A 14,649-nucleotide genomic window follows, 5' to 3' on the forward strand; every position below is an offset into this window, starting at 1 on the left:
CACCTTCCCAGTATCCCTGTAATATTAACAGCATTGAACAATTCAAAAAATATTGCCCCTCTCAAAAGCCACGTCAACTTCTTTTCCATTAGTCCTGTAGATGTTTTCCTTCCCTGTTAACCATTCCCAAACTAATCAGGCCATTTCCATGCTTCTGCTAATGCCATTCATGTCATGAAAATATTCCAATAACACCTGGGATAGGTACCTGAATAACACTGCTTCCTTGCCACTGTGAGAAACCTGCAGTTTCAGTGCCACTCTCCGAGTGTGCTGCTGAAACTAAACCAGGCAAACACAATGTATGAAAGTTGCATCACCCTGCATGTTTAACCTCTCTACGGTGCAATGCATTATATACATGAAATTTCTTTTGAAATGACACACAATTGCTTTACAATAAATAATTCAAAAGTAATTACTCTTAACTTCTAATTGCTAGTAACATTGGTTCCCCTTTTTGCAGTGCTCAAATGGGGAGCACAACAAATTCAAGAATTCATGTTTGGCCTCAACAATTTTTCCTTATTGTTTCTATGGCATTTCACAGAATTAATTTCATACATTCTTTTTACAAACCTGCATGGTCTGAAGCACTGTAATAAGCCATTAGCAGATATCTGCAAATTTAATATTATTGTAAAATGGATCCAGACCTGATACAGGCTTCATTAACCTGGGAAATTCCTAACAAAATTTTTACTGCTCCATTTCTGCACTAATGAAGCATTGCTAAAAATTGTAAACAAAACATGTCAACATACGTTTTATTGACACTGAGCAATGCTCTGCGCAGTCCCAAGACTGGCTCCTTTGCCCGAAAGGAATTCTGAGTCATTTCTAGACGAGCCTGCCAATTGAGAGGATGCATGTGGTGTTCACTGTGGGCCCTGGGTTGCTGGTGAAACAGTTCTTTGACACTGTGCTCCAGCTCACACAGCATATGCAACCTGAATAAACAAAAATAACTCCTAATTAATAAAACATTAATATGTCTGGAGAAGAAATATCTGAAGAGATCGCTTTTTCAATGGTACCTGACAATGTACTCGTAACCACGCTGATACGACCCTCGTTCAAAACTTGCCGCAGAGAGTGGCACAATCTGTTCTGCTCGAGTAACTTGCAGCTGTTCATAAAAACCCTCCACATTGCTCTGCTTAGCAAGAAGCAAAAGCTGGCCAAGTCTCACGTTCCAAGTACAGGATTTCCGCTCTAAAAGGAAAATTGTTATTAAAGCTGAACTCATGCAGGGCCAAAGGCAATATTATTTAACTTAAAGCAACAGCTGTGACATGTACTGCATGACCATTAGGGGGTGCTTGCTATGATTTTTGAAGTTTGTGAACATTTCATAGAAAATAGCTACATGACTACTTAGCAAAAAGAGAAATTCTCCAGAGAGAAGCAGCAAAAGAAATGTTAGAGATGACACAAATATGGCCTAAAATGCATTCTGGTTTCCATGCTTGGTTATCATTATGATGCAGAACTTCTTAGGCAGTCTACTGAGGTCCAGGATGACTTGCTTCCATTCCAGTTCTATGTGGCTGAGGTGAATGTGGGACAAATTGACTCTACAAAGGTGGGGCAGGAAATGCTTGTCAATGCAGATGGGAGGTGGTGAACTCTTTCTACCATTTAAGCTGGGATCCTGTGTGTTACCAACGAATGAATTCAATGTTTTTAGTGCCATCCAAACACGTCTTCTCCATTTCAAGCAGTCATGGGTCAGGCATTCTCAAGTTGGTGAGGATGCTACACTTCAAAGAAGCTTCTTTTAATTATTTCCCCCATCCACCTGGTAATCCATTGTAGTGATTGAGCTCAGAACAGGTCATTGATCTCACAAGTCTGATGTACATGACACGGCTGGCACATCAGAGTTTAAATGAGCATGATGGATGTCGGCCTGGGAGAGGACACTAATGTTGGTTTGCTTCTTCTGTCAATGGATTAGAAAGAATTTGTGGAGGCAGCAGTGAAGGAATTGCCCCACTGCTTGCTATAGGTAAACCCATGACTCAGAGAAGTAAACAGAAAGACAGGATTCATTGCACGCTGTAGATCATGCGCTTTCTGTTAGAGGTATTGTTCTAATCCATCTCTTCCTCAGGGAGTCTCGTTGTGAACCTTTGTTATTGGAGGGTGATGTTGTAGAGCAGATGGAGATAGGTAGAGGAAAATCTCTCATCTTATATACTTCAGTGAACAAGCACATACATACACAAGCATCACCTCTATACACAAGCTTGATAACTGAAGTTGGGGTGGCCTTGGTTGTGCAGTGGAGGTGACATGGGTTGAACAGTTTCCCATTTATCCTGCAGATAGACTCTATTCCAGCAGGAAGACTGCTGAGTGCAGCATTGTGTGAGAAAGATTCAAAAGTCTTGGATGATGATGCAGGCTCGATACCAGTATCCACTAAGATGGGGAAAGTTGTTGTGGTAAGATGAAGCAGAATTAGTGATTTCCCTGCTGGCAAGAGCTATCAAATGGCTGAATATGTTGATAAAATGACCAACTTAAGTTTCATTTTAGACTGGTTGCACAGGTAGGCCTGTCCGAGAGGATTTACTGGAAATTATGTGGTGGTTTCCAGTAAATCGCGTATCAGTGGTCTTGCCTTATATGGAGTTGTTATTCACTTGTAAGGGAGATAAGGAAGACCCTGAACAGTATAACAGAAAAGTCTTTTCAAGGGATTTTTGGAGCTTCTCCATGGGCTGTATCGTGACTAGTACCTGGCAACTTTGATACCCCTTCACGTCTCGAAGTGTTGGGGCTCCCCAGTGGCTAAAGACTGAGTGGTTAAGAATACACAAGTAGTGCTGCTTATTGTTGATTGCTGATAAGTATTACTATGAATTGCTTGCAACCTTGAGCTTGATTTATTAGTGGAAAATCAAATGAAGAAGTGAGTTTTGTTCTTTTAGTTCAGTTAAATTAGATTTGTAGCTATAGTTAAGAGTTATATTAGATCTGTAGCTAAGAGTTAAATAAATTTACTTGAGTTACTAATTTCTTTGTTCTGTTAGTTAAGAGTTAAATAAAGCTACTTAATTAAACTACTTGTGCAGTTGTGTCTTTCATTGCTGACTCAGTCGCTCGAGAGGAATCAAAAGAAACATGAGCTCTGTTTTGAGGCAGTTGTCCACCGTTTCAGGTCATGGCTTGCAAGTCACTACGCAGCAGACTCAAGGTAGAGAAGAACTTCTTAAGCTTGTCAAATTTTAAAAGGATGCTCCACAAAACCTCTTGAATGAAGTTCACAATATTTAAAAGCAGCAAAGTATAAATTGTGGTTTTAAAGACAGTATCAGTGTTACTGATCGCAAAATCTTAATGTTCAAGCAAATTCCAAATTGACAATGTCTAACCTAGGCAGCTCTTTCAAAGAGTAAACCAGTTTGCATCACAACATGACTCTTTCCCATAATATGCCCACAAAACATCATCCAACTCAAAATCTAAAGAACAGTAATTCTCAATCCCAACCTTATTCCAAATCCTTATTTGGAAGTTCTTGAAACAGAATTTGATTTATTCCTTGAACTATTTCATTGATTCGCATCAAAGAGCACAGGAAGAAGGAATTTTATCCATCAAATCTGCTCCAAATCTTTTAAGGAGCAATCCAGCTAGTCCACCCATCATACAATACATATCATCACAATTTTTCCAGAAGTCATTTATCCAATTCTCTTTTGTAAACCAATTTTGAATCTGCTTCTATCACCATATTAGATAGTGCAATTCAAATCCCAATTACCTGTTGCAGAAAAGATGCAAGAAATAGTGACCAGCATCAAGGCCTGAATAAACTTATGTAGAACATTTCCTTAAAATGCTATTTCCAAAAACAACTCTTCACTTTAATGTTGCACTGGTATTTTAGTTACTCATTGTATGTTTCACTCTAGTTTTATTTTGCCTCCTTTATTACCTGCAGTTACATAATTCTGTAGCAACTCCCACTGGGTCAGCTTCCAAGCTGCCTCCACTCTGTAAGTGTTCAGTTCAGTGGTCCACTCAGGCCTGAAAGAAACAAAACAGGCTCTTTTGTTTACTTACAGACTTGACACCAAGTTCATTACACGTTCATTTACCAAAGGTTCATGGAAACCTTTTAAAATTATCTTACTTTCTTCCTGGTTAAGAATTTAGTTCCTTCATTTTATTTTAAGAACACAAAAATCTTAAAGTTTAAACAGTTCAAGGACACAGATCTTACATATATTTGATTAATGAATTGACTGTGGGTCTTCTTGTTAAGGATAAATAAGTTTGTGTAAGACTAGTGTTTCAGAGGTTCAGTAATTATTCACTCTTCATGTTCCAAATATATTGCATCTGCTTATGATTGGTAATATTTTAGTTTAAGTTGTAAAAATAAAAAAATCTTTAGCTTTTTTCTTTCAAGTTATAATTTTAAAACAACACTATGGATCACTGAAACCTCACACCATGTCACTCACATTTTAATTTAACAATGGTATTGGTATATTATTGTCAGATGTACCTAGATACAGTGAAAAGCTTTTGTTTGTGTACTTGATCATTCCATACATAAGTACATCGAGATCGTTAAAAGGAGAACAGAATTCAAAATATAGTGTTACAGTTACAGAAAAAGTGCAATGTAGGTCAACAAATAAAGTGCAAAGGCCACAATGAGGTAGATTGGGAGACCAAGAGTTTATCTTTTAGTGCATGAGAGATCCTCTCTATGCTCATGAAAAAAAAATCCAAGTACATGTCAACTACACATACTAAATCATGTACAAAATACAGTATTCTTTAAGGAATACAAGGTGAATTAGTATTGCAATTTAAATTATATCCTCCACAGGAATACCATGAAGTATCCTTTACAAATAATTTTTATTTCTATTTACCTGTTCGTATAAGCTTAGGGAATCCAAGAATCTACAACATTTACTTAGTAAGTGTTAGCCATACCCTTCATTGATTGACGAACAAGTGGATTTAACTGCCAAAAGCTGTTTTTCCAAAAATATAGAAATTACTAACGTGGAACGATCTCAGCAATTTTTATATTTTCCATAAGTAATGTACTTAAAAAGTTCAGTAAACAATGACTGTACCTGCTTGCAAGCACTCCATTAACCTGAGTGAGGACTGTGGACAACTGACCAAGCCCAAGCATAGATTTCATCAATCCATGATAATGAATAATCTGATACAAAATAAGAGAAAGCCATTTTCAAATCACCCCTTCCAACAACCATATATAACACCCATAAGCATTATTTGTATTACATTGATCACATACGTACACCTCAACAAGTAAACTGATTGAGATCACAATAACATGGCACTTTTTTCATATAATCAATGTGGAGGTGTTGGATACAGGCCAAGCATTTTCTGAAAAAGGATACCAAACAGATGGAAAGCAAAGTGACCTGAGGAATTACCATTCATATCAGCAGACCTCTAAATACCCTGTTGAGAAAAGCTGTTCCTCAGGAATGAGTCTGGACATGCAATGCTCAGAGGGTAATTCAACCACAAGGAGAGAAATATCACAGCCGAGCCAGATCCTATCTTCCTGTGATCCATTTATGTGCCTATATGAGCAGATCTGTGACTGTCTTTTGACCTTCCCTGGCTTCAAGGCATAGTAAGCCAATTCCATCACCTCTCCAAGTCCACTGACTATCATTAGGAAATTTAAAAAGGGCAAGGTATCACATCTAGACTAGTCAAGGCTATGTAGCTCAGTACCATATCAGTACATGTACCTGATAAGCTACAGAAATGATCAATTTTTAGTAATAAGATTTCTAAGATGATACTGATCTTCACAAATCAATCCTCAATTAAAAATTCTGGCTTTAATTTCATACCAAATGATTAAATTGCAGTTTACATGAAGTTATTCTGAATATTTTTTATTTTGATATTTACCTCATCAGGTTCCAACTGAATAGCCCGGTCGTAGCACGCGGTAGCATCTCTCAACAGTCCACTGCTCTCGTGTTCCAAAATTTGTTCTCTAAGAGATGGTTCTCCTTTACGAATTGCGCTAACCCCAGCCACTCCATCTGGTTCATGCATTGCTGCATAGAGCTTCTGTACTTGGAACAAGAACATTTCTTTAATGTCCAGTTGCTACTTGTAGAAGTAATATGCATATCATTTTGTTGGCTTTACCACAACTGACTTCTTTTAAGGTAATGTTGTGATTATACGTTTATCAAATATGCGATTAATCTTCTGTTCAGGGAGAATGATTTAACAAAATATGCGTTATACTGTCCGTATTAAACAGAAGCCACTGAAAATATAAATAAAGCTCAATCTATAATGAGAAATCAAGAGAACTACACTTTCTTTAAATACAATGTTCAGTACACAACATTCCTTTCGAGACCTTAGGGCCTCATTCTAGAGAGAAGTACAAGTTATATTTTTTGTAGATTATAAAGAGAGATTTTTTGAAGTCAAATATATAACATAACAGATTTCTTAATTATTGATCATTTGTTAAATTTCTAGTATTTATCTACTCTTCTGACCTGCAAAAATCCAAGGTGTTGCTGAATGTTCTCTTTCTTTTCTGCAATGAAAGACTCAAAGTGCATCACTGCACGGGTATAAGCTTTGGATCGAAAAGAAGCTATAGCAAGCACATTCCTGGGGTATGAGGCCAGAAAGGAGGTGACATTTTTATATTCTTTATACTCTGAGCTTGAAACTGCAATAAAACAAGCTTAGCAATGACATTTTGTCAAAATAATGTAGAACACATTTCCAAAGGCACATGCAGATTTTGCTTAAAAAAATCTTTCATTCAACTTCACTGCATTAGCATGCAAGGATCTAAAGCAAGATTAACCAAGACAAATAACACACTCATCAACTTCAGTCTTCAAAATGAAGCAAAACCTGTTCGGATGCTACCCAAATGTCATTATGATATAATATGAATCTCCCATCAGCAATGCAAGATTTATTTTAGAAGCCCTGCTGCTACCCATTCCTGTCCTTTCAAAAATACATCAATACTTCTATACAAATTAGTTGATTTGGTTCATGCGTTTGAAACTTCATTGGTAATCGTTCAACATCAGGCCACCTAAGTAACAGTAAGAAAACTTCTGGTACAGGTTGCTTAATTCAACTGGCATTCAAATATGCTCCGTGGTAATAAATGGTAATTCTACCAAATCAAAATAATTTGTCAAAATATTTAAAAAGTGAAATCCCGAATCTGTGCAAAATATTCACCCCCTCAACAAGGAAGCTAGAAAAGAGATTTAATCTTGTATGAAAATTGTTAAATTGTCTTAATAAAATCTTTACCTCCATTTTGGGAGATTACAAATAAAATATTTCTTACTTTTGGAAGAAACAAGATTGGGTAATTTTGATCACATGATAAAAGAAAAAGGAATAAACATCAATGAAATTGTTTTAATAAAAAGGGGAATTAAAAAAAAATCAAGAGTCTGAATAATTAAATCAAATCTGTAATTCTTCCATGATGTGCCAGTCAGAACACACACACACACACACACACAACACGATGGCTGGGCTCGAACCAGCCCTGATCCCTCCCCACCCAGACTGCTGCTTGGAGACCAGGTATTCAGTGTCTACATTGCTGGTCTTCTGCAAGCTCCAGCAGAGTGGTCAGGACTACAACTGGGTCCTGGAAAGAGTAGTGAGGAGAGTGCCTGGTTTGTCCTGGTACAGGATTCAAGCAGCGATTTCCTAGTGCAACACCTGGGAAACCACAGCAAGACTGATCTCACTGCAGGATTACAAATGGGGTTCAGCAGCAGAATAAATCAACATTAAGTTTAGGACTTTGTGCTTCACCACCTGGGCATGGAAAACTAGGACTAGAATTCCAATTGGAACTACTTGAAAAAGTCAATACAATTCGGCACAATGGAATTCAGTTAATTTCCTTGTAGTACAACATAATATATAGGGATGTTAAGCCAAGTCAAGAAAGAACATAATATTTGGCAAGATGTACACAGTACAAATAATATGTACATTTGAAAGACATCACCTCACACAAAAACATTATTTCTGTGTGTATTCCAAAAAAGAACAATAGATACCTAAAAGTAACTATATATTACATATATATGTATAATATTATATGTATACATAAAACCTAACCCAAATGTTTGGGGAAAAAAAAAGTAATCTGGACTCCAAAGTAAGATTCTTGCTGTAAAAGCAATAATTTGTAACTTTTTTCTTTAATCGCATGCTTTGGACTTTGTTGAAGCAATTTGATTTTCTCACTGCTTATTGCTGTCATGTGAGGATCAACAATCTGAAAACTCCACTTAACCTTACGCAACATCATAATACTGCCAGTTACTAAAACCTATCGATCTGAAATTGTGTACATAAGATATTCCATATTTAAATAGGCAATGCTGTTCTCATTTTGAAATAGCTGTCAACAAATCTCTCAAAGGTCGCTATCTCTCCAGGAACAACCAGAAGTGCATTACTTTTAAAAACTCACCATTAGGGCCACCTCTGTCCTTGCTGGATCTGCCTCCACTTTTCTCAGAACTGAGAGCCTGTAGTGTGTGCCTAGACCACTGTGCAAGATGATCCAACATAGAGAAAACAGTCTGCGTACTCAATTGACTCAGATCGGATGCACTGTCCTGCAACCTCCTATCCCAGGCTTCTTCGTGTTTTAGGACAGCCATCATCTCAGAGTAGACCTGCAGAAGAAATAAAATGTTTCCTCACAAGATTTTAATTAGTTTGTTTTCAACTAACTCAACTAATTTAATCATACTGAGGGTGAAGGCAATACTATGATTCGTTTCTTTTACGTTTAGCATTTTAATTCCTCAACTACCAATAGGTTCAAGAAAACAATAAGCTTTAAATGGACAATTTCACAAATCTTCCACACTAAGTTAAATATCTATGAAACTGTTATCGACAACTAATAAAATTGATGCATTGTCATAAGCAACTTCATTTTGCAAAATATTCTCCAGAACTGAAACAAATTAAAATACAAACTTTAATTGAAAACATATTTTAAAACACCAACTTTAAAATCACTCAAATTTTAATTTCCAAGTAATTTTGTGTTGTGATTTTAAAAAGACATTTTTTCTTGAAATTATTTTTGTAAATATAACCTATCCCATCATTTCTTGCAAAAGTTCAGAAATCTATATCGTTTGTATTAATTTAATTACGTCATGTACTTTTGTTTTTACCTCAGCCAAAGACTGTACTCTGAACAGTGACCTGGTTCAGGTCAAATTTCACAGCATTTTCATGTACCACAATAAGGAAAACAGCATTCTATGACGCAGCTTCCAGAGCATGACTAACCTTTGAAATCTGAATGTTTGCCTAGAATGATCTTTTCTTTCTTTTCTAACACCAGTTGAGCAACAAGCTATGTTTACTATTATGGTACTCATGGAAAACAAAACCAGACTGATGATCTTTATGAAAAACTGAGAATTGCGTGCAGTTGTCAGCTTTTCCAAATAGATATTAACTACTCACTTCACGCTGATCTTCTTCATTACATCCAAGTAAAACATACACTAGAATATGAGGTAGCAGATAGATTGTCACTTTGAAGTCATGTTTCATGATAAAACTGCAACAATCAAAGACTTTTCCAGCTAGGTCATGTCGAACCTTAAAAAAAATATTTACCCAGATATCAAACTTGCAGCAAAATGTACTGTGAACTATTTTTTGCTTAAAAACACCTGGAACTAACCAAAATGATCTTAACAGGTTCTTTCTAAAACTTCAAGCTGAACTATAAATTTATTAATTAGCCAATAAACTATAATTATTGCAGGTAGAGTTTACTTTGTATGCTTAAACTTTAAAGTGGACCGCAATGTATTACTTGCCTTCTGATACTACATAAGACACAGGTCAGTGGGGTGGGAAGGAAGAGGATAAGGGCCACAGGCTAATCACAATTATTTTCATCCCATAATACTAAAGAAGAAGTTATTTAATATTGAAGCTATGGATTGTAAATAAGTCATTCCATATTGATCCCATAGTTTAATGGTGTTATCTTATGAGCTGTTTTAATAACTTTATGGCACATCAAGGTACATTCAAAACAGCATTTTTTGAACATGGATGTACAAACAAGTTGGCATATTGCTGCCATCTCTATCACATTGAAAAGGTTCTTTAATTCAACAACATTAAAAAACCTATCTTCTGCAGAAGGCATTACACAATTCAGATTTACAACAGTACACTAGTCCTTTACATACATGTGAAGACATGGCAAAAGAGATGCATCAAATTTGTTATTAATCTAATGTCAGCATTCTCACCTTTGTTGTTAGGTATCCAGCCCATGTCGCTGACCACTCCGCAAAATTCCTGTCATGCTTACCAAGATAAAATGGCTTCTTAATGCTGACCCAGTTCCAAGTCTTCTGAGAGCTTTTATACCTTTAAAAGCACAACAACTGCATTTTAAATAAACAGATCTGCTAAACCCATGTCTCTCAATATCCTAATAATATATTTATTTTCAATCAATTACTGTGAAGCTTTTTTAAGCAGCTACTAGCAACACCTTTATGTTCCTCTCCAGTGGAGGCACTGGAGAGGGTGCAGATATTCACTAATATGTCGCCTGGATTAGAGTGTATTAGCTATAAGGAAAGGTTGGACAAACTTGAACTGTTTTCTCTGGAGCAGAAGCTGATGTGAGACCTGGTAGAAGTATATAAAATTATGAGAGGTATAGACAGGGGAGATAGTCTTTTTCCCCAGGGTGGAAATATCAAATACTAGAGGGCAGAGATTTAAGGCGAGAGGGGAAAAGTTTAAAGAAAATTTGTGAGGAAAGCTTTTCTTCCCCCACCCCACACACACACACACACACACACACACACACACACACACACACAGTGGTAGCTGCCTGGAATGTGTTGCCAGAGAGGGTGGTAGAAGCAGATACAACAGAAACATTTAAGTCATTTGGACAATTACATGGACAGGCAGAGAATATGGAGGGACAGAGACCACGTGCAAGCAGTTGGGGTTAATTTAGATTGACACCACGGTCGGCACAGACATGGTGGCCTGAAGGGCCTGTTCCTGTGCTGTACTGTTCTATGGTCTATGTACATCTTACCTATTAGAATCACCGAGCACAAAGGGAGATCATACTCCTCTCATGAAAAGCAATGAAATGTTTTCTCTTTCAAATATTTATTCAACTCCCTTTTGAAGACAACGAATGAATCTGTATCCAACACCATATCAAGCAATGCAAATGAAATCCTAACCACCTGTGTGAAACATTTTTCTGCTGTTGAACTTGCTAGCACTGAGAACTCTCTGGGCTAGGGGAAGACAACAGGGTAGAGACAACAGCTTCCATCACATCTGAAAGGAAATGATGAGAGAGACCACAGGATCTGGGTGGTCTGTCAAACACAGACAAGCTATTACCAGTTCCCAGTAATAGTCTGCACTCACCACGGTGGCCAGGGTGCACAAGACCCCAGCTTCTCCCTGTCTGTACACTCACCTCAGCTCGCCCAATGCCAGCTCACACAGGCAGCCTTTGCAAATTGCCTCAGTTGTTCACTTCCACATCAAGTGATGAGTAATGATGCCATGGGAATGCCAGTGAATGACAGGAGTTTGCACCAAGTTCCTGTCCAAATGTTTCTTTGGAAGAAGTACAGTGGGCTAGACATCTGTGAATACTGAGATTCCAGGACCAATACCACTATAACAAATCAGTTCTGTGTGTGGCAGCACTAAGCAGGATAGTGGTGTAAATATAGCACCATTTCAAGAGCTGAACTCTAAAATCACTCTTCCCCTGCAATTCATTTTAGTGCTGAACATTCAGAAAAAAAGGGATGAGAAAAATGCAATAATGAAGGAAAAATAAAGAAGTGAAAATGAAGAATGGGAGAATAAAGAGAAGTAGAAAGAGAGAAAGAAAGAAAAACAATTAACTGATGCTCAATATCCTTTAGACGCATATCTGGTCTGTTTGTGCAAGGCCCTTTTCCAGTTTCTAATGGAGCAATTATGTCTGAAAATTGCAAAGTTGAACAACTTTGTACAGCAAAACTGCTTGAAAAAGTCACTCTTTGCAATGGCAAAAGAACATTACATTACCTGGTGTTGAGATGAGGCTCCAGTATTTCTTGCACATGCTCTGGAAAGCTCCTCCACAATCTGCGTCCTGCACAATCAGTCTTTCCTTCCTTACATTTGTATATCTGTAGCAGTTCCTACAAGTTCAATTTTACTAACATTTAGCGTAACACCACCAAAATGAATGAGACATTAATATAATTTATCACACAATGCACTTATAGTTCCACCAGCTTCAGTTTCCGAGACGTTTCTTTTGATCATACTGGTTCCTATTGAGATGATGTCAATTACACAGTTGGCTCAATGAAACAAAAGTAACTTATAGCAACTTGCCCCAGTGGAAATAAATCTCAATGTAATACAAGTCACCAACTTCTCTTGTGAAATAGAAAACTAACTTTGATCTCCTTGTGAAAGGGAAACTAAGGACTGCAAATGCTGGAATCTAGATGAAAAACACGATGATTCTTGAGGAACTCAGCAGGCTAGGCAGCATCCGTGGAGAAAAGCAGGCGGTCAACATTTCAGGTCAGGGCCCTTCTTCAGGACCTTGTGCAGCACCATTTGCTCTCCTTGTGCAGTCCAATCACACATAGGTGGCCAACAGCTAAAGGAAACAAGCAGCTCCAAGTAAAACCCCATCCTTAACAATGGCAATGTTCAATACCTGATTGCTAAAGACAAAAGCTGAAGAATTTTCAACTATATTCAGCTGGAAGTGACCAGTGAATGGACCATCTGTGCTTCCTCCTGAAATTTCCACCTTCATAGAAGATGGTTTTCAATTAACTGAATTCATTTCACGTGATATCAAGGATCAACTGAATTCAGCAAAAGGTTATAGGATAAGGCATCATATAGTATGAAACACTTTGACTCCAGAATGGCTCATCCTTCCAGTTTAGCTATTCCAAAACAGTTAAAACACTGGTTTCTACCCAACAATGTTGAAAATTCCCCAGGAACGTTCTTTTCATGGAAAAGGAGAACAAATGCTATCTTGCTAATTATCGCTCAGTTTAAATCACAATCATCAGCAAGATGATGGATGGAATTGTCAACAGGAAGCCAATCATCCCAGCTCCAAGACAGCACTGCTGGAGTACCTCAAGGTAGTGTCCTAGGCCCAGACATCTTCAGCTATTTCATCAATGGCCTTTCTTCCATCATAAGATCAGAAGTGGGGATGTTCAGTGATGATTGCACAATAGTCATTTCCATTTGCAACCCCTCAGTATATGAAAATACCTGCATGCAGCAAGACTTGGGACTGTTAAACGCGATGCAACATTTGTGCCATAAAAGTGCCAAACAATGACCATCTCGAACAAGAATATAACTACGCATCTTTGACATTAAATGGTATCACCGTCACCAATTCCCCCAGCATCAACATCCTCAGGGTTACCAAAGGCCAGAAATTCAACCGATCAACTTAAATACCAAGGCTTCAAGAACAGAGGCAAAGTATCCAGTGGCAAGCGAGTCACCTCCTCCTGATGTCCAAAAGCCTTTCTACCATCTACAAGGCAGGCCGGGAAGAATGCAGCTCCAATAATAATTAACACTATCCAGAACTATCCCATCCACCACCTTAAACATCATGGCTGCAGTATGTACCGTCTACAAAATTCAGTTACTTGCTCAAATTAGAATGACAGCACCACCTAAACCTAGAACCTATGCCATCAAAGACCAGGGCTGTAGGCACATGGAATTTTCTGTACTTGAGGACCTTTCTCTGTGCTGTGCATCATCCTAATTTGGAAGTATGTTGCCTTTCCTTCAGCATTGCTCGCTCTAATCCAGGAACGCCATACCAAATAGCATTCTAGGAGCAGTTTCACCACAAGGGCTCAGCACAACTTTTTCAAGGGCAGAGTAAATGGTAGGGCCCTAAGGAGTGTTGGTGAACAGAGAAAAGTTGAGGTACAGGTCCATCACTCACTCAAAGTGGCAACATGGCTGTATAGGGTGGTAATGAAGGCATATGGCATGCTTGCCTTCATTGGATGGGGTGTGAAATACATAAGTGGGGATGTCATGTTATAACTTCACAAAACATTGGTTTGGCCACACTTGGAATATTGTGCGGTTCTATAGGAAGGATGTGATTGTGCTGGAGAGTGTGGAGAAGGGGTTCCCCAGGACTTAGCCTGTATTGGAGAACTTTAGTTATAAGGAGAGATTGGACAGGCTAGGTTTGTTTTACCTCAAGTGGAAAAGAGCCAAGGGGTGGCCTGATAGAGGTATATACAATTATGAGAGGTATAGATAGGGTAGATGATAAGAATCTTTTTCCCATTGCAGGGGTGCCTGAAACAAGAGGGCATAGCTTTAAGGTGAGAGGGAGGAGGTTTAGAGGGGAAAGTTTTTGCACACAGAGATGTTGATATCTGGGACGTGCTCTCAGAGGAGGTAGTGGAGGCATATACAATAACGACATTTCAGAGGAATCTAGACAGGCACTTGAATAGTCAAGGCATAGAAGACTGCAGACCT

At 38.0% G+C, this 14,649-nt stretch overlaps 1 protein-coding gene across 1 annotated transcript in view; it reads right to left on the reverse strand.

The window, feature by feature from the left end:
- Window positions 1-14,649, reverse strand: part of atr (ATR serine/threonine kinase) — an 82,257-nt gene that overhangs the window by 23,506 nt on the left and 44,102 nt on the right. Inside the window, exons 24-33 of the mRNA XM_052018966.1 lie at window positions 12,166-12,281; window positions 10,350-10,470; window positions 9,544-9,681; window positions 8,525-8,732; window positions 6,549-6,727; window positions 5,938-6,102; window positions 5,112-5,203; window positions 3,950-4,041; window positions 1,038-1,215; window positions 765-950 (exon numbers count right to left, since the gene is read on the reverse strand). Coding sequence (XP_051874926.1) covers window positions 765-950; window positions 1,038-1,215; window positions 3,950-4,041; window positions 5,112-5,203; window positions 5,938-6,102; window positions 6,549-6,727; window positions 8,525-8,732; window positions 9,544-9,681; window positions 10,350-10,470; window positions 12,166-12,281 — 1,475 coding nt within the window. The remainder of the gene's footprint in view (window positions 1-764; window positions 951-1,037; window positions 1,216-3,949; window positions 4,042-5,111; window positions 5,204-5,937; window positions 6,103-6,548; window positions 6,728-8,524; window positions 8,733-9,543; window positions 9,682-10,349; window positions 10,471-12,165; window positions 12,282-14,649) is intronic.

Source organism: Pristis pectinata, chromosome 6, assembly GCF_009764475.1.
Source record: "Pristis pectinata isolate sPriPec2 chromosome 6, sPriPec2.1.pri, whole genome shotgun sequence".
Taxonomy (NCBI): domain Eukaryota; kingdom Metazoa; phylum Chordata; class Chondrichthyes; order Rhinopristiformes; family Pristidae; genus Pristis; species Pristis pectinata.